Source organism: Geotrypetes seraphini, chromosome 3, assembly GCF_902459505.1.
Source record: "Geotrypetes seraphini chromosome 3, aGeoSer1.1, whole genome shotgun sequence".
Taxonomy (NCBI): domain Eukaryota; kingdom Metazoa; phylum Chordata; class Amphibia; order Gymnophiona; family Dermophiidae; genus Geotrypetes; species Geotrypetes seraphini.
In genome coordinates this window covers 359,448,835-359,472,097 of record NC_047086.1, presented here as the reverse complement: position 1 = coordinate 359,472,097, position 23,263 = coordinate 359,448,835, and the positions used below count along the sequence as shown (strand labels likewise).

At 44.1% G+C, this 23,263-nt stretch overlaps 2 protein-coding genes across 5 annotated transcripts in view; both read left to right on the top strand.

The window, feature by feature from the left end:
* Window positions 1-771, top strand: part of TAF1A (TATA-box binding protein associated factor, RNA polymerase I subunit A) — a 69,481-nt gene extending 68,710 nt beyond the window's left edge. For both annotated transcript variants that reach the window (XM_033939106.1, XM_033939104.1), the window contains one exon: window positions 462-771. In XM_033939106.1, the coding sequence (XP_033794997.1) occupies window positions 462-568 (107 nt within the window). In that variant the 3' untranslated portion in view covers window positions 569-771. The remainder of the gene's footprint in view (window positions 1-461) is intronic.
* Window positions 772-12,622: 11,851 nt separating this feature from the next.
* Window positions 12,623-23,263, top strand: part of HHIPL2 (HHIP like 2) — a 56,416-nt gene continuing 45,775 nt past the window's right edge. For all 3 annotated transcript variants that reach the window (XM_033935719.1, XM_033935718.1, XM_033935720.1), the window contains exons 1-2: window positions 12,623-13,085; window positions 21,669-22,321. In XM_033935719.1, the coding sequence (XP_033791610.1) occupies window positions 12,759-13,085; window positions 21,669-22,321 (980 nt within the window). In that variant the 5' untranslated portion in view covers window positions 12,623-12,758. The remainder of the gene's footprint in view (window positions 13,086-21,668; window positions 22,322-23,263) is intronic.

Here is a 23,263-nt window from a genome sequence, read left to right as displayed (position 1 = left end):
TCTTTCTGACGTCACTTCCAAGACCCACGCCTAGGAAGTGACATCAAACTGTGCACCGACACCGGCATACTGCTCATGCTGGAGAAATGTAAAAAGTATAGGGGGGAGGGGCCACCGCATGAACCTTCATTTACAACTTTTTGAGAAGTAAGAGGATTCCCTTTATTTGTAGTACTTTGCTTCTTCCCCCCTTCCTCAAATTTAACCATACTTTGTAGTGATCATGGACTCTGCTGTGCAATGCCTATGATTTCTAAACCATAAAAGAGGTGAATAAAACCATTCATTATGGTCGCCCTTAGAAGCTGCACTGTGCACAAGAGAAGGCATGGTATTTGGAGATTTTTTATTTCTGATGATTCATTGCAATTTGCATTAGAGAAATTTATTATTCCAGAGAACTGATCAGTTTAGCCTTTCTATGTTTCTAATTGTGTGTGGCTTTTTTATTTTTTTTCAAGGTTGCAAATATTTTACCTGTGTTGTACATCAAGGCTTCAAAGCTCAGAAGAACAAACTGAAGACTCTGAAGAAATTAGTGAAGAAGCACAGCTTTGTAAAGCCCTGATAATTGTACTATGTGGCAAATGCTCACTTGACTTGTTTAATGTGCCTATGTTGTCACTGAAGTTGATACTGAGTTGACATTGTTTATGTAAGTATGTGTGTGTCTTTTTAATCCCAGGACAAGCAGGCAGCATATTCTTAACTGATGGGTGACGGCATCGACGGTGCCCCGGTACGGACAATTTTAGAGTGATTGCACTCTAAGAACTTAGAAAGTTCTAGCTAGGCCGCACCGCAAATGCGTGAGTCCCTTCCCGCCCGATGGAGGCGCGCGGTCCCCAGTTTCTTAGTTTCCGCGGAGCTAAGAAGATGTGTTTTTTTCAACGGCCTTTGAAAACTTTTCTCTTGCCTTCCCGCTCGCATATTTTTTTTGCTTGTTGGAAGCTTAACTTCCTTTTTTTCTTTGTTTCTTTAAAAAAAAAAAATATCCAATTTACTTGATTTCTCTCTTTTTTCGGGTTCACCCTGGCGGGGCCTGTTGTCACCATAGAAGCCTCCGCTTTCGATTTGGCAGAGGCAGTGTTTACTTTCATGCCCCCTCAGCCAGGATTCAAAAAGTGCCAACGGTGTGCGTGCCCCATCTCGTTGACCGACCCGCACAATTGGTGTCTGCAGTGCTTGGGTCCGGATCATAGGGCTTCCACCTGCACCCGTTGTGCTACTCTTAAGAAGCATACCTTAAAAAACAGGCAGCTTCAGCAGAAACTTTTGTTCGGTGCCGCAATGGCTGATCCCTCGGCATCGACACCGACGACTTCTCAACTGGCACCCACTTCATCGATGCCGCGCAACACCGCTCCGGCATCGCACCCCTCAGGTAAGCCGGCTAAGAAGCCTTCCTCCTTGGAGCGTACTCCGGTCGCTGTGGCAGAGAGTCCAGTCCTGCCGACCTCGTGGCGCCCCCGTAAACGCTCCGCCCCTATAGAGGTGAGTGCATCCTCCTCGGCCTCCTCAACTGGGCGTCGAGCGGCACCGCAGGTACAGCAGAGAAAGAAAGCGATACCAGTGCCTTCCTTGGATGACCGTATTGCGGCTGTCCTTCAAGTCGAACTGAAAGAGCAATTACAGCAGCTTCTTCCTGCTCTGTTTGCATCGAACCTTCCAGTTCCGGACCAGTCTGAGCCGCCGGTACCGGCAGTGGAGCAGCCGCTATTGTCGGCTTCCACTCTTTCGGTACCGGTCCATTCTGCTTCCTCGGCTTCCATGCCAGTATTATCGGCGGAACCGAGAGGCCTCCATCGGGCTGTTCAAACGACCGAACCTCTACTGCTGTCTGATCACTCCCGGCACCAGCAACCTCTAACTTCCCCAGGTACCACCTCTGTGCGATCCGGGAAGTCGGTACGCAAAACCTGGCATGCTGAACCTTTGACACCGGACTCCTGGGGTCGAGCCTCTCAGGTATGGGACCCTGATCTGTGGGATGACTCTGAAGAGCCTTTGCTATCTGAGGACGAGGTTTCTTCAGCTGAGGAAGACCCCTCTCTGCGGGAACCTTCTTCTAAACCGGAACATTCCTCCTTTACCTCATTTTTAAAACAGATGTGTGAATCTCTTTCAATTCCTTTGGAGGCTGAATCTAAAAAATCTAAGGCTTTCCTTGAAGCTTTGGACTTTGATCAGCCTCCAAAGGAATTTCTTAAATTGCCCCTCCATGACATTTTGAGGGAGACTTTTTATAAAAATCTCGAGACACCTTTAACCATCCCTGGTGCTCCTCGCAAGTTAGACACTTTGTACAAGGTCATCCCTATTCCAGGCTTTGACAAACCCCAACTCCCACATGAATCCTTGTTGGTTGAGTCCACTCTCAAAAAGTCTGCAGGCACTACTGTCTATGCTTCTGTCCCTCCTTGCAGAGAAGGGAAGTCCATGGATAAGTTTGGCAAGCATTTGTATCAGAATGCTATGCTTGCCAACTGGTCCAGTAATTACGTATTTCACTTCTCCTTTTACCTAAAGCACCTCATTCAACAACTGGCTTCCTTTGAAAAGTACTTGCCTGAACGGAAGCTACCTTCTTTTCACCAATACACTTCTAGTCTGTTACAGCTCAGGAAATTCATGGTCCGTTCGATTTATGACACCTTCAAACTGACCTCGAGGGCTACTTCGATGGCTGTGGCTATGCGCCGTCTCGCTTGGCTTAGGGTTTCGGAGCTTGATGTCAACCACCAATGCTCCTTGCCTCGGGAATGAATTATTTGGTGACTCTCTCGATTCTACCACACAAAAATTATCTGGCCATGAGACTCGCTGGGACACTCTGCTGAAGAATAAAAAGAAACCTCCACCTGCTCGGCCCTTTCGCCAACAATCTTCATATCAACGCCGCTATTCTGCTCGTCCCCTACCACCTGCTCCTCAGCAGCCTCGACGGCAGCGTCATCAGCAACTCCAACAGCCTCGTGCTCAGCAGCAGCAACCGGTGAAACCTCCTGCCCAACCGAAGTCTACTCAACCCTTTTGACTTCATTCTCCAGGGCCTAGCCAGTCTTCCACCATCGTCCCTTCTGCCTCAACCCATAGGAAGACGTCTTTCTACTTTCCTCAGCCGTTGGGAGATCATCACTTCAGACCAGTGGGTTCTAAACATCATTCGCCACGGCTATTCTCTCAACTTTCAGACTCTTCCCACCCAAAGTCCTCCAAAAGAGTCTGCTTTGAACACATCTCAGTCCTCCCTCCTCCTTCAGGAAGTCCAATCCCTTCTTCTGAACGCCATAGAGGAAGTTCCTCTAGATCAGAAGGGGCAGGGATTCTACTCCCGCTATTTTCTGGATCCCAAAAAAACCGGAAACCTCAGACCCATACTAGATCTTCAGGATCTCAACAAATGCTTGGTCAAGGAAAAGTTCAAAATGCTTTCTCTGGCCACACTTTATCCTCTTCTCACTCAGGGCGACTGGCTATGCTCCCTCGATCTCAAGGAGGCCTACACTCTCATCCCGGTCAATCTGGCCTCCAGACAGTATCTCCGCTTCATGATCAATCGCTGTCATTACCAGTACAAAGTGTTACCCTTCGGTCTTGCCTCCTCTCCCAGGGTATTCACAAAGTGTCTCATTGTGGTGGCCGCTTTCCTACGCTCTCACCATCTTCAAGTCTTCCCTTACCTGGACGACTGGTTAATCAAGGCTCCTTCATCTCAGGAAGTGCTTCATGCCACCAACCAGACCATCCTATTTCTCCAACTTCTAGGTTTCGAGATCAATCTGCCCAAGTCGCATCTCATCCCCACTCAGCGGCTTCAGTTCATTGGAGCGATCTTGGACACTGTTCTCATGAGGGCGTTTCTTCCATCCAATCGCCTTCACACTCTTCTTCATCTCTGTCAGCAGGTTCTCTCACAGCTGTTCATCTCTGCAAAACAAATGATGATACTCTTGGGTCACATGGCCTCGACAGTTCATGTCACCCCCTTCGCACGTCTTCACCTGCGCACTCCTCAATGAACCCAAGCTACCCAGTGGTCCCAGGCGACTGATCCTTGTTCGCGACACATATCTGTGATATCGTCTCTTCGTCAGTCTCTGCAATGGTGGTTGAAATCTTGCAATCTCTCCAGAGGCCTTCTGTTTCATCTGCCTCCTCATCATCTCGTCATCACCACAGACGCATCCCCATATGCCTGGGGAGCTCACTTGGACGATTTCCAAACACAAGGTCTTTGGACTGCCCAGGAAAAGAAACATCACATCAATTTCCTGGAACTCAGAGCAATGTTTTATGCCCTCAAGGCTTTTCAGCATCTCCTCTTTCCTCAAGTTCTACTACTTTGCACAGAGAATCAAGTAGCAATGTACTACATCAACAAACAGGGTGGGACGGGCTCTCGCCTGTTGTGTCAGGAGGCCCAAAAGATTTGGTCTTGGGCGATAACCCGCCATTTATTCCTGAAAGCTGTCTACATTCAGGGAGAGCAGAATTCTCCAACCCCACGAATGGACTCTCGATCCCAGAACTCTCCAGTCCATTTTCGCTCAATGGGGCACCCCTCAGGTGTACCTTTTTGCAGCTCCTCACAATCATCAACTGCCCCAATTTTGCTCCAGACTCTACTCCCCTCACCGTCTGGCAGCAGATGCGTTTCTCCTGGATTGGACCAATCTATTCCTTTATGCATTTCCTCCTCTGCCTCTCATGTTGTGGACCTTGTTCAAGCTCAAGAGGGAACAAGCCACCATGATTCTCATCGCTCCACGGTGGCCCAGGCAACATTGGTTCTCCCTTCTGCTTCAACTCAGTTCCAGGGAGCCCATACTTCTTCCACTGTTTCCTTCTCTACTTACTCAGCATCAGCAGTCCCTCCTACATCCCAACCTACAGTCTCTGCACCTGACAGCTTGGTATCTCTCGGTCTGACCTCGGCCCATTCACTTCTTTCTCAGCCTGTCCGTGCTATTCTTGATGCTTCCAGGAAGCCGGCCACTCTTCAATGCTATCAACAGAAGTGGACCCGGTTTTCTTCCTGATGCCTTCTGCATCATCATGATCCAACTTTGCTAGCAGTAGAACTAGTGTTGGATTATCTCCTTTCTTTGTCTAACTCTGGTCTCAAATCTACTTCTATCAGAGTCCACCTCAGTGCCATTACTGCTTTTCATGAGCCAGTTCACGGAAAACCTCTTACTGCTCATCCTTTGGTTTCCAGATTCATGCGGGGACTTTTCAATTTGAAACCACCTCTCAAGCCCCCTCCTGTGGTCTGGGATCTTAATGTGGTTCTTTCCGCCTTAATGAAGCCTCCTTTTGAACCATTGGCCACAGCTCATTTCAAATTTCTCATTTGGAAAGTGGTCTTCCTTATTGCTCTCACCTCTGCCAGGAGGGTCAGTGAATTGCATGCACTAGTTGTCGATCCACCTTTCACGGTTTTTCACCATGACAAGGTGGTTCTGTGTACACATCCAAAGTTCCTCCCTAAGGTTGTATCTGACTTTCATCTTAACCAGTCCATTGTCCTGCCTGTATTCTTCCCGAAACCTCATTCTCATCCTGGAGAACAGGCTTTGCATACTTTGGACTGTAAGCGTGCTTTGGCTTACTATTTAGACCGCACTAAGCCTCACAGATCGTCTCCCCAACTTTTTCTGTCCTTTGATCCAAATAAGTTGGGACATCCTGTTTCTAAATGTACGTTATCCAATTGGCTTGCTGCTTGCATCTCGTTCTGTTATGCTCAGATCGGACTGCCACTGGAAGGTTCTGTCATGGCCCATAAGGTTAGAGCTATGGCAGCGTCTGTTGCTTTCCTCAAATCAACTCCTATTGAGGAAATCTGCAAGGCTGCTACTTGGTCCTCAGTTCATACTTTCACATCTCATTATTGTCTGGATGCATTCTCCAGACGGGATGGACACTTCGGCCAATCTGTTTTACAAAATTTATTTTCCTAATGGCCAACCTTCCCTCCATCCCTCTTTTTGTTAGCTTGGAGGTCACCCATCAGTTAAGAATATGCTGCCTGCTTGTCCTGGGATAAAGCACAGTTACTTACCGTAACAGGTATTATCCAGGGACAGCAGGCAGATATTCTTAAGTCTCACCCACCTCCCCGGGTTGGCTTCTTAGCTGGCTTATCCTAACTGGGGACTGCGCGCCTCCGTCGGTCGGGAAGGCACTCGCGCATGCGCGGTGCGGCCTAGCTAGAACTTTTTAAGTTCTTAGAGTGCAATCACTCTAAAATTGTCCGTACCGGGGCTCCGTCGGTGCTGTCATCCATCAGCTAAGAATATCTGCCTGTTGTCCCTGATAATACCTGTTACGGTATGTAACTGTGCTTTACTGCACACTTTCTGTTCATTGCAGCTAAAAGCTATGTATTTTTGCCTGTTTCCTTATATTTAAAATTGTTTAAAGTTAAATTTTGATATCTGGAATATTTTGTATCCTATGATATTTTGAATAAAGATAATTAGGATTTCAGCAGATCAGTATCTCAATGACTATAGGTTTATTAAAACCTGATGTACCGCTAAATACAAAAAGATAAAAGCAGTTTACAAAACAGTAAATTATAAAGAAAAGCACTCCTTTTTTTTTTTTTTTTTTTAAAGATAGGATAGACCTAATCATGCACAGCACAGAATCCTTAAATCGGTCATCCCCATACCCCCCCACCCCCATTTAATAAACACCAATCATTCTACTATCTCAGCCATCATCCAGTTTTTTATGGCTAGCTACAGCAACCCTAAAAAGATTAAGGGTAATTCTATAAAGAAGGTGCTAACATTTACATAGCAAATACAGGCATAATTTTTTTTATTTCCATAATTTTTAATATAATTCCATCACATAGAACAAAAAAAAGGCATTTGGAATGAAACTAACAATTCTCTGAGGACAAGCAGGCATTAAATTTTTACATATGGGTGATGTCATTCATGGAACATGACAGTCAAAAAGTGTAATGTCACTTTAAAACTTTAAGACTGCCCATACTATATGTACTATATACTGGTTCCTTCCTGCCTGATGTCGGCTCGTGGGGCCATCAGTTTTCCATGGAGCTGAGAAGCTGTGATTTAAGAGTCTATGTCAAAGTATTGTATTTTTTGTGCCTTCCCATTTCATTTCTTCTTAGTTTTAGTCATTTTTACATTTCTTTCATTTCTCCTTAATTCAATTTAAAAAATTGTGAATTTTTTTTCTCCATTTTTGTTTTTCTTGCTTTTTTCTGTGTTCCATCTGCTTGACCTTCCCAGATCAGAGAGTCCTTTGACCCCACATAATTGGTATATCAAATGCCTAGGTCCTGACCATTGAGACATTTTCTGTACGCTCTGCTCTTGTTTGCAGAAGAGGTTACTAAAAGCCAGTAAGTTGCAATTTGAGAAACTTTTCAGTTCAACTTTGGGTACATCATCTATGGTTGGAGACCTCGCGGTACTCCAGCATTGACACCAGCACTGACGACATTGATGATCCATTCCACCTCTTCATTGTCGGTGCTCCCATTGTCGGGGGAACATCATAAGAAAGTTAAGCATAAATGTCTCCCTCTCTAAGCATGCATCGGCATTGTCTCAAGCATAAGCATCATCATCATCAACGCACTCTAAGCGTTGATGCACTGATGCCAGATTGTCCTCTTTACAATTGGTGTCTCTTCTGAGGCATGCCTTGTCACCCAAAGCAGACAACGCCTCATCTAGCCTTGCCAATATTGGTACCAGCACCATCTCTACAAGAATAGCTTTGAGTGCTATTGCAGATAGAACTAGCTGGCATGTTGCAGTCACACCCCATGCAAATTCCTGCATTGACACACCTAGTCTCAGCCAAGTCTTGAGTACTGCCCTCAATCTCCATTGATGCATCATTCTCAGACACCATGACATCGAGCATCCAAGTTGAGGAGGCATGCATCCTCTTCTAGAGAGCAGAGTTCATGATCACATTCTTGATTCTCACCTTGACGATCTACATCTGCAAGGGCTGACATCGAGGAGTATGATTCAGACCTGTCACCATGCTCTTCTAGTGACTATCCTGTGGGATTCCTTCTGATCCATTTCCTCCACCTCATCAAAAGTTACCTCCAGAAAGTCTCATTTACAAATTTTATCAGACACTTAGGAGGGGTGCTTTCAATTAATATTATATCTGAGGCAGAAACTCAAGTAGCCTTCACCAAGAACTCTCAGTCGTCCTCCAACTTAATGCCATAGAACAAGATCCCCTGCAGGAGAAGGGCCAAGGGTTCTACTCCAAATACTTCCTGATGCTGAAAAAGACTGGAGGTCTCTGTCCAATTCTGGACCTCCATGCTCTCAATACTTATTGAAGGAGAACCCTGCTAGCACTGTTAGAAAAGCTTGTTAAAGTTCATAATTGAAGCCAATTTACTAATTAAGTTAGACACCTAACTCTAGGTGCCTATTTATTTAGGTACCTATCTTTAAGTGATTCTTATAGAATTTCCCATAAAATGCTTATTGATAGTAGCTGTGACCCTCCACTCATGAGGCTTTCATGTGTTCCCTTACCTAGATGACTGGTTAATCAAAGCCTCAACACCACAACAAGTGCACCAGGCCATCATTTACTGGAACTTCTGGGTTTTTCTAGTCAACTAACAGATATTTCATCTTCAATCCACTCAAACCTTAAGAGTTCAATGGAGTTCTCCTAAAACACAACTCATGCTCAAGGTTTTGGGTATTTTTTTATTACAATAGAGGCTCGACATTCTGATTCAAATCTTCCAGAAGGTCTCCTCTCTTTAATGCATCATTGCACACCAAATGATGTGTCTCCTAGGCCACATGGCATCTACAGTTCACTTGACTCCTTTTGCTGTTTACATCTCGGAGAACCTCAGTGGACGCTCTCCACCCAATGTTCTCCAGCTATCGGATCACTAACTCAGCAGTTACAGGTAACCTCAGACCTTCATCATTCCCTTCAATGGTGACTGATGCCAGTCAATTTTTCCAGGGGCCTTCTTTTCCACACTACATCACATAAAAAAACATTAACAATGGATGCTTCCATGTTTGAGTGGGGCGCTCACCTTGAAGACTTCCATACTTAAGGCAGGTGGGCTCCTCTCAAGTAAACTCCACATCAATCTCCTAGAACTTAGAACAATACAAAATGTTCTCCGCACATTCCAGGGTCATCTCAATCAAGTACTCATTTGAACAGATAACCAGGTATCCGTTTCAAGGGCCTACTCAAGAGCCACCTATTTAAAGAAGCCTTCAACATTTGATTTCTTCACTCTTTTCATTTTTCAAATGCCTCTAAAGAAACAAGTAGCAATTTCCCCTTCCTTTTGTTTGTTCCTTATTTGTCTTTCTTTCTTATATAACTTGTAGTTCCAACCCAGCTTCCTTTCTGTCTCCTGTTTATCGTTCAATCTGTCCACCATTAGTACGTCATTTATTTGATATTTCAGTTAAATTCTTTTAATTGTCCTGTTGTTGTTGGTGATTTTATTTTAGTCATGTTTTTGTTTTCCCTATTATATTTTAATTTGCATCTCGTTTGGAAATCGGATAAGCGACTCAATCAAATTTTAATAAAAACTTGAAACTTGAAAACTTGATCCTTGCACTACATGAACAAACAGATCTGTATTGGCAAAAAGCAATACAGATATGATCCTGGGCGATTCCTCACAACATTTTTCTTAAAGCACTTTATCTAGCAGGAAAATAAACATATCAGTAGACAAGTTGAGTGGACTCCCATAACTTCACAAGTGGAAACTCAAACATCTTGTATCATATACTCTGATTGCAGGACCACTGAGGTGGACCTTTTTGCTTTCCCCCACAACCACAAACTTCCACTTTTCTGTTCCAGACTCCCAATCATCTGGAGTGTGAGGTGTTCTTCCTTAAGTGGCGGGGCAATTTTCCCTCCAATTCCTCTAGTCAGGAAGACTACTCAAACTTCATCAAGAATGTGCCACCATGATTCTCATAGCACCTCGGTGGCCGTGTCAACCTTGGTTCCCTCTCCTACAATTTGGTGTACAGGAACCTATCACACTTCAAAGCTTTCCAACCTTGTTGACACAGAACGAGGGTTCTCTCAATCCTAATCTACATTTATTAGTATTCACAGCATGGTATCTCTCTCCCAGCAAGTAGATGTTTTCACACCATCTGCACCAGTCATCCATCATTGAAACTTCTAGAAAATCTTCCATATGGTGCTGCTGTCGTTTCAGGTTGACTCGCTTCACGGTCTGATATAATCTCCATTCACTAGATCCAATCATTTGTCCTCTTCACTGGTTCTAGGCTTATCTCCTACACCTTTTCAACTCTGGTCTCAACTACTTCAGTCTGAGCTCATCTGCTATTAGTGCTTTCATACACCACTGGATAAAAAGCCTTATAAGGACAATTTGTCATTCCTCTACTATGTCCTTTCCCCCACATTCTGTTTGTCCCTTCTATGTTCCTTTTCTTTTAATTTTGTAGTTCTATCCTTTCCTTCTGTTAGTTTGTCCAGTTCACTTGTTTGTCGTAGTAACTTTCCCCAGTGATGTTTATATTTACTAATTCAGATGTTCTTTTTAATTTTTTTAAATGTACCTTATAGAATTACCGTTTTATCGATGTACACCACGTAGAAGTCTGATTAGGCGGTATAATAAATTTTAAAATAAACTTGAAACTTGATTATCTGCACATCCTCTCCCCTGCCCCCATTCTCTATAACGGTGGATAACACTCATCCTCCCTGTCTCATCAGCTTGCAATCTTGGGATCATCTTTGACTCGTCGCTCTCCTTCTTGCATATCCAACAGACTCTCAAAACTTGTCATTATTCTGTATAATGTTCCTAAAATTCAAGACCCTCATCCATGTTCTCGTCATCTCTCTGGATTACTGCAATATGCTTCTCGCAGGTCTTCAGCTAAGCCATATCTTTCCCCTTCAATCTGTTCAAAATGCAGACTGGATGGACTGTTCAGGTCTTTATCTGCTGTCATTTACGATGTTAACCATCTCAACCCCTCCTTTTTTTCTAATTTCTTAATTTGATCATAGTCTTCCTGTTTAATTGTCATATTACAGTAGTTTTTCTTGGTTGTTTTTTTTTTTTGAGTAATATATTTTATTGATTTTCAAAAAGAACCAAACAATATACAGAACACCACAGTGTACAAGGCACGTAAATGAGTACCCACTTTCTTTACACATTTCACCATGGTGTGCCGATTCCCACCCACCCACCCCCCTCCCAGAAATACAAAACAGTAGTTTTTCTTAAATATATTCTTATCTAATGATTGTCAAATTTGTTTGCATTATGGTCAGTATTACCCTTTATTCCATGTTACATTGAGGATTAGATCTAAAGTAGTTCCCTCTTTGTCCTAGCCATCTGCTCCTAATATGAAACCCATGTATGGCACCTAAACACTTTACCTCCCTAGTATGTCCTGATGCTAATCAACTCTTCCCATCATACATGGAATTGCTGTGCATTTTGTCTCCCCGCAGGCCTTCTATCCTCTATCCTTGCCACATACCTCCACAATTTGACTGCCTTAGCATTTCAATATAACTTGTACCCAGCATCCAATTGGTTATCCTCCTACCATCAGGTCTCTCAGATGCCTGTTTGTTTATATATTCATAAAATGCTATATATTTGCATACAGACAATTTGTTTTTAATTTGCATTCACAGTCTGGCAGTTTTTACATTTGCTAAAATGCACCTTAGCTAGCATGCTTTCTTCAATTCTGATACAGTTCTCACTTCCACTGGGAAGTAGTTCTGTAAAGTAGTTAGATAACTCTTCACTCTTATATTCCCTCATTTCTGAGCTTCCTTTCCATTGAAAAGCCATGTTTGGAGGAGCTCAATGCAAGCTAAAATAATTTCCTACTCTTCTGCAGCAAGTATTACATAAGCCGCTGTGACTTTTTACATTCAGTGGAATATCAAGTTTACAATAAACATATTCTTCCTGAGGTGATTTTTTTGGGGTTAAGTTACTAGGTTATTTTTGTCATTGTAAAGATAATTTTAATAAGCTCTTTTGCTGTAAGGATTTTTGTTTTCTATAGCTTTAATACTAGCAACATATGATGGCAGATAAAGGCCAAATGGCCCATCTAGTCTGCCCATCTGCAGTAACCATTATCTCTTTCTCTCTCTGAGAGATCCCATGTGCCTATCCTAGGTCCTCTTGAATTCAGACATAGTCTTTGTTTCCACCACCTCGTCCGGGAGACTGTTCCACGCATCTACCACCCTTTCTGTAAAAAAAAAAACTATTGAAATAAAATTAAACGATTAGAGGGAAAATTAATGAAGAAATTATAAATTGCTTATAAGAAAGAGAAGGCTGGAACAGTGACCCAGCTTGAAACTTCATCTTGCTCGATCACAGCTTGACAATAGCTTATGAGCCACACACCTAGTGAACCTAACTATAAGCAGATCCTAAATGGGTTTTTTAAAACAATTTGTATACAGTTTACCTTAATTGTAAAGTTATCAGTATTCATTTTAGCGCAAGTGATTTAGAGCTAGATTCTTCTTGGAGAAAACAAAGATGTGGTATTTCAGAGAGTGTAAAGCACTAAGGAGAGTGTAATGTTTGCCCTTTCCAGCCCACAGACAGTTCAAGGGAGGGAAGAAAGAGCTGAACTGAGCAGACATTGTGTTGTACAGAGCTACAGCCGGAGAATGAATCCAGTTTCTTAGAGATGGCAGGAAAACCTATCATGTCTGAGCTCAGAAACTCTGAGGCTGGGAGAGATGGATGCAGTAACAAGGCAGCACGATCTACCTTTATCTTCCTATTTTTCCTTCCTATATTCATTCCCCTAGCGGGACATCCCCAGTGTCTGGATTACAGACCTCCTTTCCAACCTGCTTTCCATCTGGAGTTTTGCACAGAGTATGAGAAGTTCGGCTGCTGTGACCAGGAGAAAGACAATTTAGTTGCAGCGAAATACTGGACTATGATGGAAGCCTTTGATCTCCAGGGCTATGAGCTCTGTGGAGGTTACATTAAAGATATTCTGTGTCAGGTAAGTGTATGCCACCCTGGGTATCGAGCCAAAAGACAATAATGTTCTTTTTGTGTTGGTCTGTGACCTTGTAACCCCAAAGGAAAGGCATTGCACTGAAAATAATGGCATGCTTAGGGGTGCTCTTTTTTCAAGTGATGGCCCTAAGTAGGGGTGGTTCAAGGATATTTTCTTTTTCTTTTGTTCTTTCCATCACTACAAGCTATAAAGATGTCCGTTCTCTTTAGAACTTTGTGATTACTAGAAATTTTCCCTTGCTTCTGAAAGGTAATGTAAATCTGATCTAGGTTTGTAAGTTTTCCTCAGTTTTGATGTGTGTGGCCAAAGGGTTCAGCTCTTGAGCACTGTACTCTGCTCCCTTACCTTTGTGGTTTAAAACGCTTGTCTCTTTATGCACTTAAGTCTTGTGTAGCTGCAGGGTGGTCACTTCAAAATAAGTGCCAGCTAAAATATTATGGTATTCAAAACTCACAGAAAAGATCTGTTTACAGCTCCTCGCCAGCCTGCTTTGTAATTTTTAGAGCTATTCTAGTGCTTTGCTCTGGTTGCACAGATGTGTAGAGTCAGTTTATGAGGCAGGCAGGGTCATAGGGGGGGCAGGACAGCAGCTACTGTCAAAGCAAATTAGTACGTCCTGACTGCTACACCGATTCAGGGGCTGATGCAGAAACTAAGTAGTAAAACTGTTCTGATGGCTGAGCATGAGACTTCTGTAAAATTATTGAGAAAATAAACCACAGTAATGCAGTAAGCTAATGAAATATAAATTCAAAGCATGCAGAACTTGCACAGTAATCAGGGGAAACCTGTCAGAAAAGTGCACAAAGGTATGGTTCAAGTTCAATTTATTTGATATACTGCCACAGGAGCAAACAAAGCACAAGCCCAGATGTTCCATAGTCAAAGAACGGAAGTCCAAAGCACAAAAGAAGAACAGACTGTGGAATACAATGATCTTGATGAGGCGTTTATTATGACGAGTCAGATAAAAGTTCAAATCCAAAATAAAATAATCTCCACTTCATGAATAACTAACATGTGGTGTGATACAGACCCTACACAGTCCATGTTTCAGCAAAAAGCCTTCTTCAGGGGTCCAGGTCAGTATTCACTCGATAGTATAAAAATAAATATAGATAAAACCTGCTTTCTTTGGGAAGTTCTGGTTTCTGTCCTCTGAATCTTTGGCTGAGGAGGACAGAGGAGGGGCGGGACCGCGGCAGAGGGACAACTCAGGAGGCCTATGGCAACTTGCAAGGATCGCTGAAGTACCTGTGATCCTTTCTGCAGGAATCGGGTAAAGGGAGGCACGGGAGGCCAGAAGGGAACACACAGGCCTTCCCGGGAGGGGGGACAGTCCTTGGGGGGGGGAAGGGGGGAAGGTACAGGCCTTCAGGGGGGGACAGACCTTTGGGGAGGTGGGGGTGCAGGCCTTCAGGGGGTGCAGGGGTTGGGAGGACAGGCCTTCGAGGGGGAGGTGCAGTCTTTCAGGTAGGGGTGCAGGCCTTCAGGGGGGGTGCAGGCCTTCAGGGAGAGACAGACTTTGGGGGGGAGGTGCAGTCCAGGGGGGCCAGGCCTTCAGGTGGGGGTGCAGGCCTTCAGGGATTCGGGGGGACAGACCTTTGGGGGAGGTGCAGTCCTTTGGGGGAAACAGGCCTTCAGGTGGGGGTGCAGGCTTTTAGGGAGGCCTTCAGGGGTGGGGTGTAGGCCTTCAGGGTGGGTGCAGGCCTTCAGGGGGGACAGACCTTCGGGGGAGAGGTGCAGTCCTTCGGGGGGGGACAGACCTCCAGGGGAGGGGGTCCTGTTGTAGAAGTACACGGAGGGAGGGAGGGAAGGGGGGGTTCAAAGATACGTGCATATGCCGGACTTGGGGGGGAGAAGAAATAATGGGTATAAAAACAGAGTAGTGGGAGAAAGATGGTGGATAATGGGATTTAGGGAGGGAAAGAATAGAAAGGGAGAGAAGTTGGACTCAAGGGATAGTGTGAATAGGAGGATAGTTGGGAAGAGAAATGGAGAGATGGTGGACCCTGGGGTGGTGGGGAAGGAGGGAGACATGCTGGATGAAAGGGTTGTTGAGAAAAGGTGAATCTGTGGATGGAGACAAAAAAAAAGGAAAGATGCCAGACCTCCAGGGGAGGGAAGGGAAACGGAAGTGGAGGACAGAGATGGCAGATGAATGGTTAGCACGGAGAAAGAAGAAAGAAGGAGACAACCAGAGCTTGGGACCAACAAGAGCCTGGGACAAACAAGATTTGAATATTGACCAGACAACAAAAGGTAGAAAAAATAATTTTATTTTCTGTTTTGTAATTACAATATCTCAGATTTGAAAAGTGTATCCTGCCAGAGCTGGTGTTAGACCGCAAACGTGAGCTAGGATTTAACAGAGAGGAAAAGTCCTTTTTGTTTCTTTATTTTGTTTACACCACTGGTTCCCAACCTTGTCCTGGAGGACCACCAGGCCAATTGGGTTTTCAGGCTAGCCCTAATGAATATGCATGAGAGAAATTTGCATATAATGGAAGTGAGAGGCATGCAAATCTGCTCCATTCATATTCATTAGGGCTATCCTGAAAACCTGATTGGCCTGGTGGTCCTCCAGGACAGGGTTGGGAACCACTGGTTTATACCACAGCGCCAGTGTGGTTAGGAGAAGCCAAAGGGGTTGAAAAAGCTATAAAATAAACCAACCAGGATGTTTGAAAAAAACACCCAATTGGGCTGGAAAATTGAATCGAATTGAAAAACCAATTCAATAGGCTGAATCGAATGAAATTTTTTTTCCTGAATCAGGCAGCACTAGTTTGCGCTACTGTCTTAGACTTTAGACTTTAGGATTGGGGAGAGATGGCATCCTCAGTACTTTATAATGCAAGTGAAACGAGGATTTGGTCAGACTTTTGAAGGGTCTGCAGAAGAAAAATATTGTACAGGCTGGGGGAAATGGGAACTTTTCTTCCTTCTGTTTTTGTGAATGGCAAGGCTGAGAGTTCAGTTAAAATATGTGCTTTATAAGAAAATATAATAATGTGTTTTATAAAGTTTATAAGCATTGCTGGCCTACCTGGTGAGGTGTTCCTAGTGGTGGTGATGGTGGTGGCAGCTTGTCAATGTGTTGAGAGGAAGAGGTGGTCTGGGAAATTCTGCTGAGCAAACTCCGGGCCCATTTCCACCCCCCAGTTAGTCCACTCAACTGGTTCACACACTGAGTGGGTCTTTGGGTGTTGTGCCTGGGTAGTTGTTTTGGGATCTCTTCCAGTGGTTTGTAAGTATCTCCTTGTGATCCAAGGAAGGAAACTTTGGTAACCTTGCATTGACCTACAGAATATGTTTGTAACAGCGCTGCTTGTGTGGCATTAGGCTATGTAGTGATCGAAAGAAAAAACCAGACCTTTGCACATTTTTGAACTATATGATGAGTGTTTGAGGAGATTCACATTTCCTGCACAGCTAAGTCCCTGTGAAGTTACCTTGTTCTGTATTTGACATCTAGCAAGGTCTCTGTTTGGAAGGAAAGATCTAAGCTTAAAAATGAAGTGGCCAGAAGTTATGGTAAAAGCAGATAGTGAAGCTGGTTTTAAGAAAGGTTTGGACAAATTCCTGGAGGAAAAGTCCATAGTCTGTTATTAAGACATGGGGGAAGCATCTGCTTGCCCTGTATTGGTAGCATGGAATGTTGCTACTCTTTGGGTTTTGACCAGGTACTAGTGACCTGGATTGGCTACCATGAGAATGGGCTACTGGGCATGATAGACCATTGGTCTGACCCAGTTAGGCTATTCTTATGTTATGTTCTCATCTGTAGGGACCTTTGTTTTTACTTCTTATTTTAATGTATTTTTTTTTTCTGCTTGAAGGTTAGACAGGCACATTTAAAGTGGACCCTGGAAATAACGGGAAGCCAGTGGAGTTTGGATAGGAGCGTGTGAGACATGATCAAACTTACTTTTTGAGAAGATAAGTTTAGCCGCGGTGTTCTGTATTAGTTGGAGTCTGTGAATGCTTTTCTTTGTTACGCTAAGGTAAATGGAATTGCAATAGTCCAATCTGGAAAGGATAATGGATTGTACGAGGACGGCAAAGTGTTTTTGGTGGAAGCAGGACCTCGCTTTCCTCAGCATGTGAAGGCTGCAAAAACATTTTTTTATCAGGGAGTTGAGGTGGTCATTGAAGGATAATGATGAATCTATGGTGATGCCCCCCCCCCCCCACCCCCCCCCCCCCCCCCCCCCCCCCCCCCCCCCCACCCCCCCCCCCCATAAACTTTGGAGAACTCCAGCTGTAGAGAGGAACCTGTGGGCAGTGGGATTGAGGTGGGTAATTGATCAAGTTTGGGGCCGAGCCATAGTAGGAACTTATCAGTGTTTTTTTATAATGGGAACAAAAATGGAAGATAATTAATGTGTGTGGAATGGGGGGGGGGGGACTAATTTCTTCAGCTAAATAAGTTTACTTTGGTGTTCAGATGCCAAGCCATTAAAAATGGATATACTAACAGTATAGGATACCTAGAATAGAGGTTCCCAAACTTTTTAATGTCTCCTTTTTTTTTACCTATCTTCCTCTTTCTTTCACCCCTCCCAGTATCCACTTTCCTCACATGTTCTTAAGATAAGCCATGCTATGCCAAGCCAAGTTCCTTGGGCAGTCTGCATCACAAGTAGCTGGCAAATACCAAAGAGTAGATCATATTTTTCACAGTTGATCTGAAACAATGTGATGGCTTTTACTGGTCTTTTCATTCAGCCATCTCCGTTCTGTTCTCCATATTCTCTCTTTTGTTTGTTCTCCTCTGCTTGGGCTATCGGTCCCAATTCTAACTCTTACCCCACTGGTTCAAATTGCCACCTTTCCAATCTTATTCTTATTCCTCCTCTCTTTCTCATGTACCCTGTGAAAAGTCTTTTGTCTCCAACAAGTTTGCCTGCATTCATCTTTCTCTCTCATACTTACCAACTCCCAGAGCAATGAACTACTCCTACTAAAAAGACAATGCAGACAACTAGAAAGAAAATAGAGGAAAAACAGTCAAGATTCCACAACCATGATAAAACTACAAACAATACAAAACACAGCCCTAAAACTGGTCTACTCACTGAAGAACTTCAACCACATCACAGAGGCATACCACGACTCACATTAGCTCCCAATACAACCGAGAATACACTTCAAATTTTCCTGCCTACTATTTAAAGCAATAAACGGAGACAGCCCAGCCTATTGGAACAATCAACTAGTTCAACCAAACATAGGAGAACCCACACACCATTCACACACCCTCCAACCAAAAACGTCAAAAGAAAAAAACGGTACGAGAACCTCCTAGCCACTCGAGCTTCAACACTCGACCCCTAACTCTACAACCTATTTACCTCAACCACAGACTACAAAACCTTCAAAAAATAAATAAAAACCCTTCAATTCAAAAAATACATAAAACCGAACTAACACAATCAGAAATGTCCCAAGCATCACTTACAACTACACCATATGTACTTCTAATGTCATGACAATTCAGATATAATTTATGTTATGTTATGTTTGGAATAATGGTCACATATATGAGATTTAATAAAATAAAATTTTCACTGCCTGTTTCTATTCTGACCATTTATTCCGTTTCATGCTTATTACAAAAATATTTTTTTACATGGGGGGGGTTGTCAAAAAATGATGGGCCCCGGGTGCCACATACCCTAGGTATGCCACTGTTCTCCCCATCAAACAAAGGGAAGATCATACTGTAAATAAATGCACTTCAAGTCAAATGATTAAAGTTCAAAATCTGACTGCGGACCATAGGTATGAACATTGACCAGAAACATAGAAATAGACGGCAGATAAGGGCCAAGGCCCATCCAGTCTGCCCACCTAATGACCCTCCCCTACCATTACCCTGTGAATAGATCCCACGTGTCGATCCCATTTGGCCTTAAAATCAGGCATGCTGCTGGCCTCAATCACCTAAAGTGGAAGACTATTCCAGCGATCAACCACCCTTTCAGTGAAAAAGAATTTCCTGGTGTCACCGTGCAGTTTCCTGCCCCTGATTTTCCACGGATGCCCCGTTGTTGCCGTGGGACCCTTGAAAAAGAAGAGATCTTCCTCCGCCTCAATGCGGCCCGTGAGATACTTGAACATCTCGATCATGTCTCCCCTCTCTGCGCTCCTCGAGTGAGTATAGCTGTAGTTTATTTTGCCGTTCTTCGTACGGGAGATCCTTAAGTCCCGAGACCATCCGGGTGGCCATTCTCTGGACCGACTCCAATCTCAGCACATCCTTGCGATAATGCAGCCTCCAGAATTGCACACAGTATTCCAGGTGGGGCCTTACCATGGATCTATACAGTGGCATAATGACCTCAGGCTTACAGCTGACGAAACCCCTGCATATGCAACGTATGATTTGTCTTGCCTTGGATGAAGCTTGCTCTACTTGATTGGCAGCCTTCATGTCCTCACTGACAATCACCCCTAAGTCTCGTTCTGCTACCGTTCTTGTTAGGATCTCTCCATTAAGGGTATAAGTCTTGCATGGATTTTGGCTGCCCAGGTGCATAACTTTGCATTTTTTGGCTTTGAAGCTGAGTTGCCAGGTCCTAGACCAGCGCTCCAGTAGGAGTAGGTCGTGCATCATGTTGTCGGGCATTGAATTTTTGTCCGTTGTGCTTTTGCCCACTACATTGCTTAGTTCCCAAATAGCCTGACACTGTTGCCCCCTTGGGGAGGATAGCTCAGAGAGATTACAGCATTCTATGGTCAAAATATGGATTAAACAAGAGCACTGTAATTGCTCTGTTAGGGAGTCCAGCGAAATCCACTGATGAAGTATACTGCACAGAGCCATCAGAACTGACCTTGCTTCCTAGATTGGTGTCTTGGGAGAATTCCAAACAGCGTAGAAACATATGGAGTTATAGATACCTACTAGCTATTTAAAACAAAAAGAAAAATCTGTTTCCAAAAAGCAGCAGCAATCTTAGGACTGGCCCAAAGCATATGCGGGGAAGGAGTGGGGGGGCCAGAGGGGAGGCCGGGTGCCTGCACCCTCACCAAAACAGCACCTGGGGAGGACACCCTCTTTACTATGCCACTGAGCATATCCAAAAGTAGCTGCTCTCATTCCAGATGAATGAATTTGAGGGAGAGAGGGCATTGAAGCGATCCTCTTTGTGATGACCTCAGAGAGTGCACTGACTCATCCTAGCTGAATACTGCTAACCACAAGCAAAACTCCAGAACAGGATGTTCCACTGACTAATAAACCCTGCACATATGCCCAGGTGCAAATATGTTTATTGTAAAGGTTACTCAAGAATCTTAAAACAATTTACTATCCAACAAACAAATGGAATGAACAGAAGGAACTCTCATATGCAAGGTTTAAGCAATCAATGTAGCCTATAAGTTGGACGGCCTGCTCAAGCAGAATTTCCTTTGTAAAAGGGGTTGGGGCATGATATACTGCTTTTCCTCTGTGGCTACAATCAAAGCGGTTTACATATTTTAGACAGGTACTTATTTTGTACCTGGAGCAATGAAGTGTTAAGTGACTTGTTCAAAGTCACAAGGAGCTGCAGAGGGAATCAAACTCACAACTTCAGGATACTGAGACAGCTGTTCTAACCACTAGGCCACTCCTTCACTCCATATAATTACTGACCTCCAAACTGCTAGCAAGTATTGTGTTTCCCAAAAAATAAGACAGTGTCTTATATTAATTTTGGGTCCAAAAAATGCATTAGAGATTATTTTTTTTGGGGGGGATGGATGTATTACTTTTTTTCATGTACAACAATCCTTTCCCTTCCTGTCCTCCACCCCAATTCTTCCTCTTTCCTATCTCCACCCCCCCCCCATGTTCAGCATCTTTCCTCCCCTCTCACCCATCCCTTTATGCAGCATCTTTCTATCCCTCGTCCCATCCCCCTGTGCAGCAGAACCCCACTGACCCTCCCACTGTGATGTGGCAGAGGGAAAGCCCCAGTGGGGAAGACCACAAAGCAGCCCGTTCAGAGCGCTGCTGCTGCTGCCGCTTTAGGAGGCCTTGGAGTGGAGGTATGTCAGGTCTCACAGGGGTGAGGGTCACTGAATTGATGAGTCTGATTTTTTTTTCAGCGAATCGGGCAACACCAGTATCTGGAGTCTGGGAGTGCTGGGAACATTTGTGTGTGTGTGTGTGGGGGGGGAGAGGGCAGCTTCAGGGGGTCGATCTTAATTAGGGCTTATTTTTGGGGTAAGGCTTATATTAGGAACATCTTTAAAAATCATGATAGGGCTTATTTTCGGGATAGGTCTTATTTTGGGGGAAACAGGGTAAATGAACTTATAACTATTGTTCATCAGTGCATACCCAAAGCTGATGGTTTAACCTCTTATTTTGAAGGAAAAGTTGAGAAATTACGTACTCAGATTAATCAGATGGTGTATTATAACAAGAGGAGGGAAGATAGTGTTATAGAGGATGGAATGTAAGTAGACAGGATTTGGATTACATTTGATAAAGTTACAATTCAGGAAGTAGATTTTCTAGTGAACAAATATAACTGTCTATAAGCATCCTTCCTGGTTTCCTTGCAGGAATGCTCCCCATATGCTGCTCACCTCTATGATGCAGAAGATCCACGGACGCCCCTCAGAAACCTCCCAGGGCTGTGCTTTAACTACTGCTCTGAGTTCCATTATAAATGCCGTTCAGTGATCACACTTCTTACGGATGACAGGCAAATCCAAGAGTCCTGTGAGAAGGGCAGGACACACTTTTGTAACTTGCTTAATCTACCTGACCAAGATTACTGCTTTCCAAATGTATTGAAGAATACAGACCTCAACCACAAATTGGGATCGGTTGTGGAAGACACTAAGGGCTGTCTTAAGCTTTGCCTGACAGAAATTGCTAACGGGCTGAGAAACCCTGTTCTGATGATCCATGCAAATGATAACACCCATCGCATGTTTGTGGCTGAGCAGCTTGGATTTGTCTGGGTCTATCTTCCCGATGGGAGCCGGCTGGAAGAACCTTTCTTGGACCTCAACACAACAGTGTTAACCAGTCCATGGATAGGAGATGAGAGAGGCTTCCTAGGAATGGCTTTTCACCCCAAATTCAGAAAGAATGAGAAATTATATATCTACTATTCCATCATGGAGAAAAAGAAGGTGGAGATGATCAGGATTAGTGAACTCAGGCTCTCATCGTCTGATGTGAACAAGGCTGACCCATATTCTGAGAGGTAAACAGAAACATTCAATTTCATTCTCATGAAAGAACTTCTACTATTAATTATTTCTATAGCGCTACCAGACGCACGCAGCACTGCACAGAGTCACAAAGAGTAAGAAAACAGTCCCTGCTCGAAAGAGCATACAATCTAAACAGGCCAGACAGACAAACAGGATGTCATGGATACAGTTAAGGGGAAGTAGTGAATAAACACTGAGGCCCAGATTCTCGTCGGGATGCCGAAAGTTATGAGGAGGTAGGCATCCTATGCCACCTAACTTAATTGTTTTAATTGATGCTAAATGATGCAGTAATTGACCTTGTCATTTAAAACCAATTAAAAAGTAATTACAAACAAAAAGGCACTGCTATGTAGCCTCCGGGACCAGCACCTAGGTCCCCTGGTGGCTAGTGGCACATACTGACGTTGAAGCTCAGAAGTGGGCATGGTTAGGAGTGGCACCACACTTCGGTATCACTATGTACCACTGGCCGCGATTCCAACGGGACCCTAGGCATTGGAAATTTAGGCCTGTGAAACCCTGGCCTACATTTCTGGTGCCTAGAGTCCCATCATGCCATGATTCTGGAAGCGGCACCTGTTGGTGACTGGCACGCAGCAAATGCCCGTTTTGTAGGCACTTGCCACAAGCGATATTCCTGGATATTTATTGCCAGGCCATGTCTGTTTTTTTGGCAGCCAGCTAACACATAGACGATTTAGTTGATATTTAAAACTAGGGTTACCAGATTTCTTCTTTGAAAAAAGAGGACGCCTGGCCCCGCCTCCCACATGAACCTCCCCGAGCTCGAAGGCTGCATTTGGAAGCCTTCGCACATGCACAGACATTGAGACATTGACGCAATGATGTAACATGCAGGCGTGCATGCATATGACATCACCACGGTGACGGCTGTGCATGTGCCATGGCTTCCAGATACAGCCTCTGAG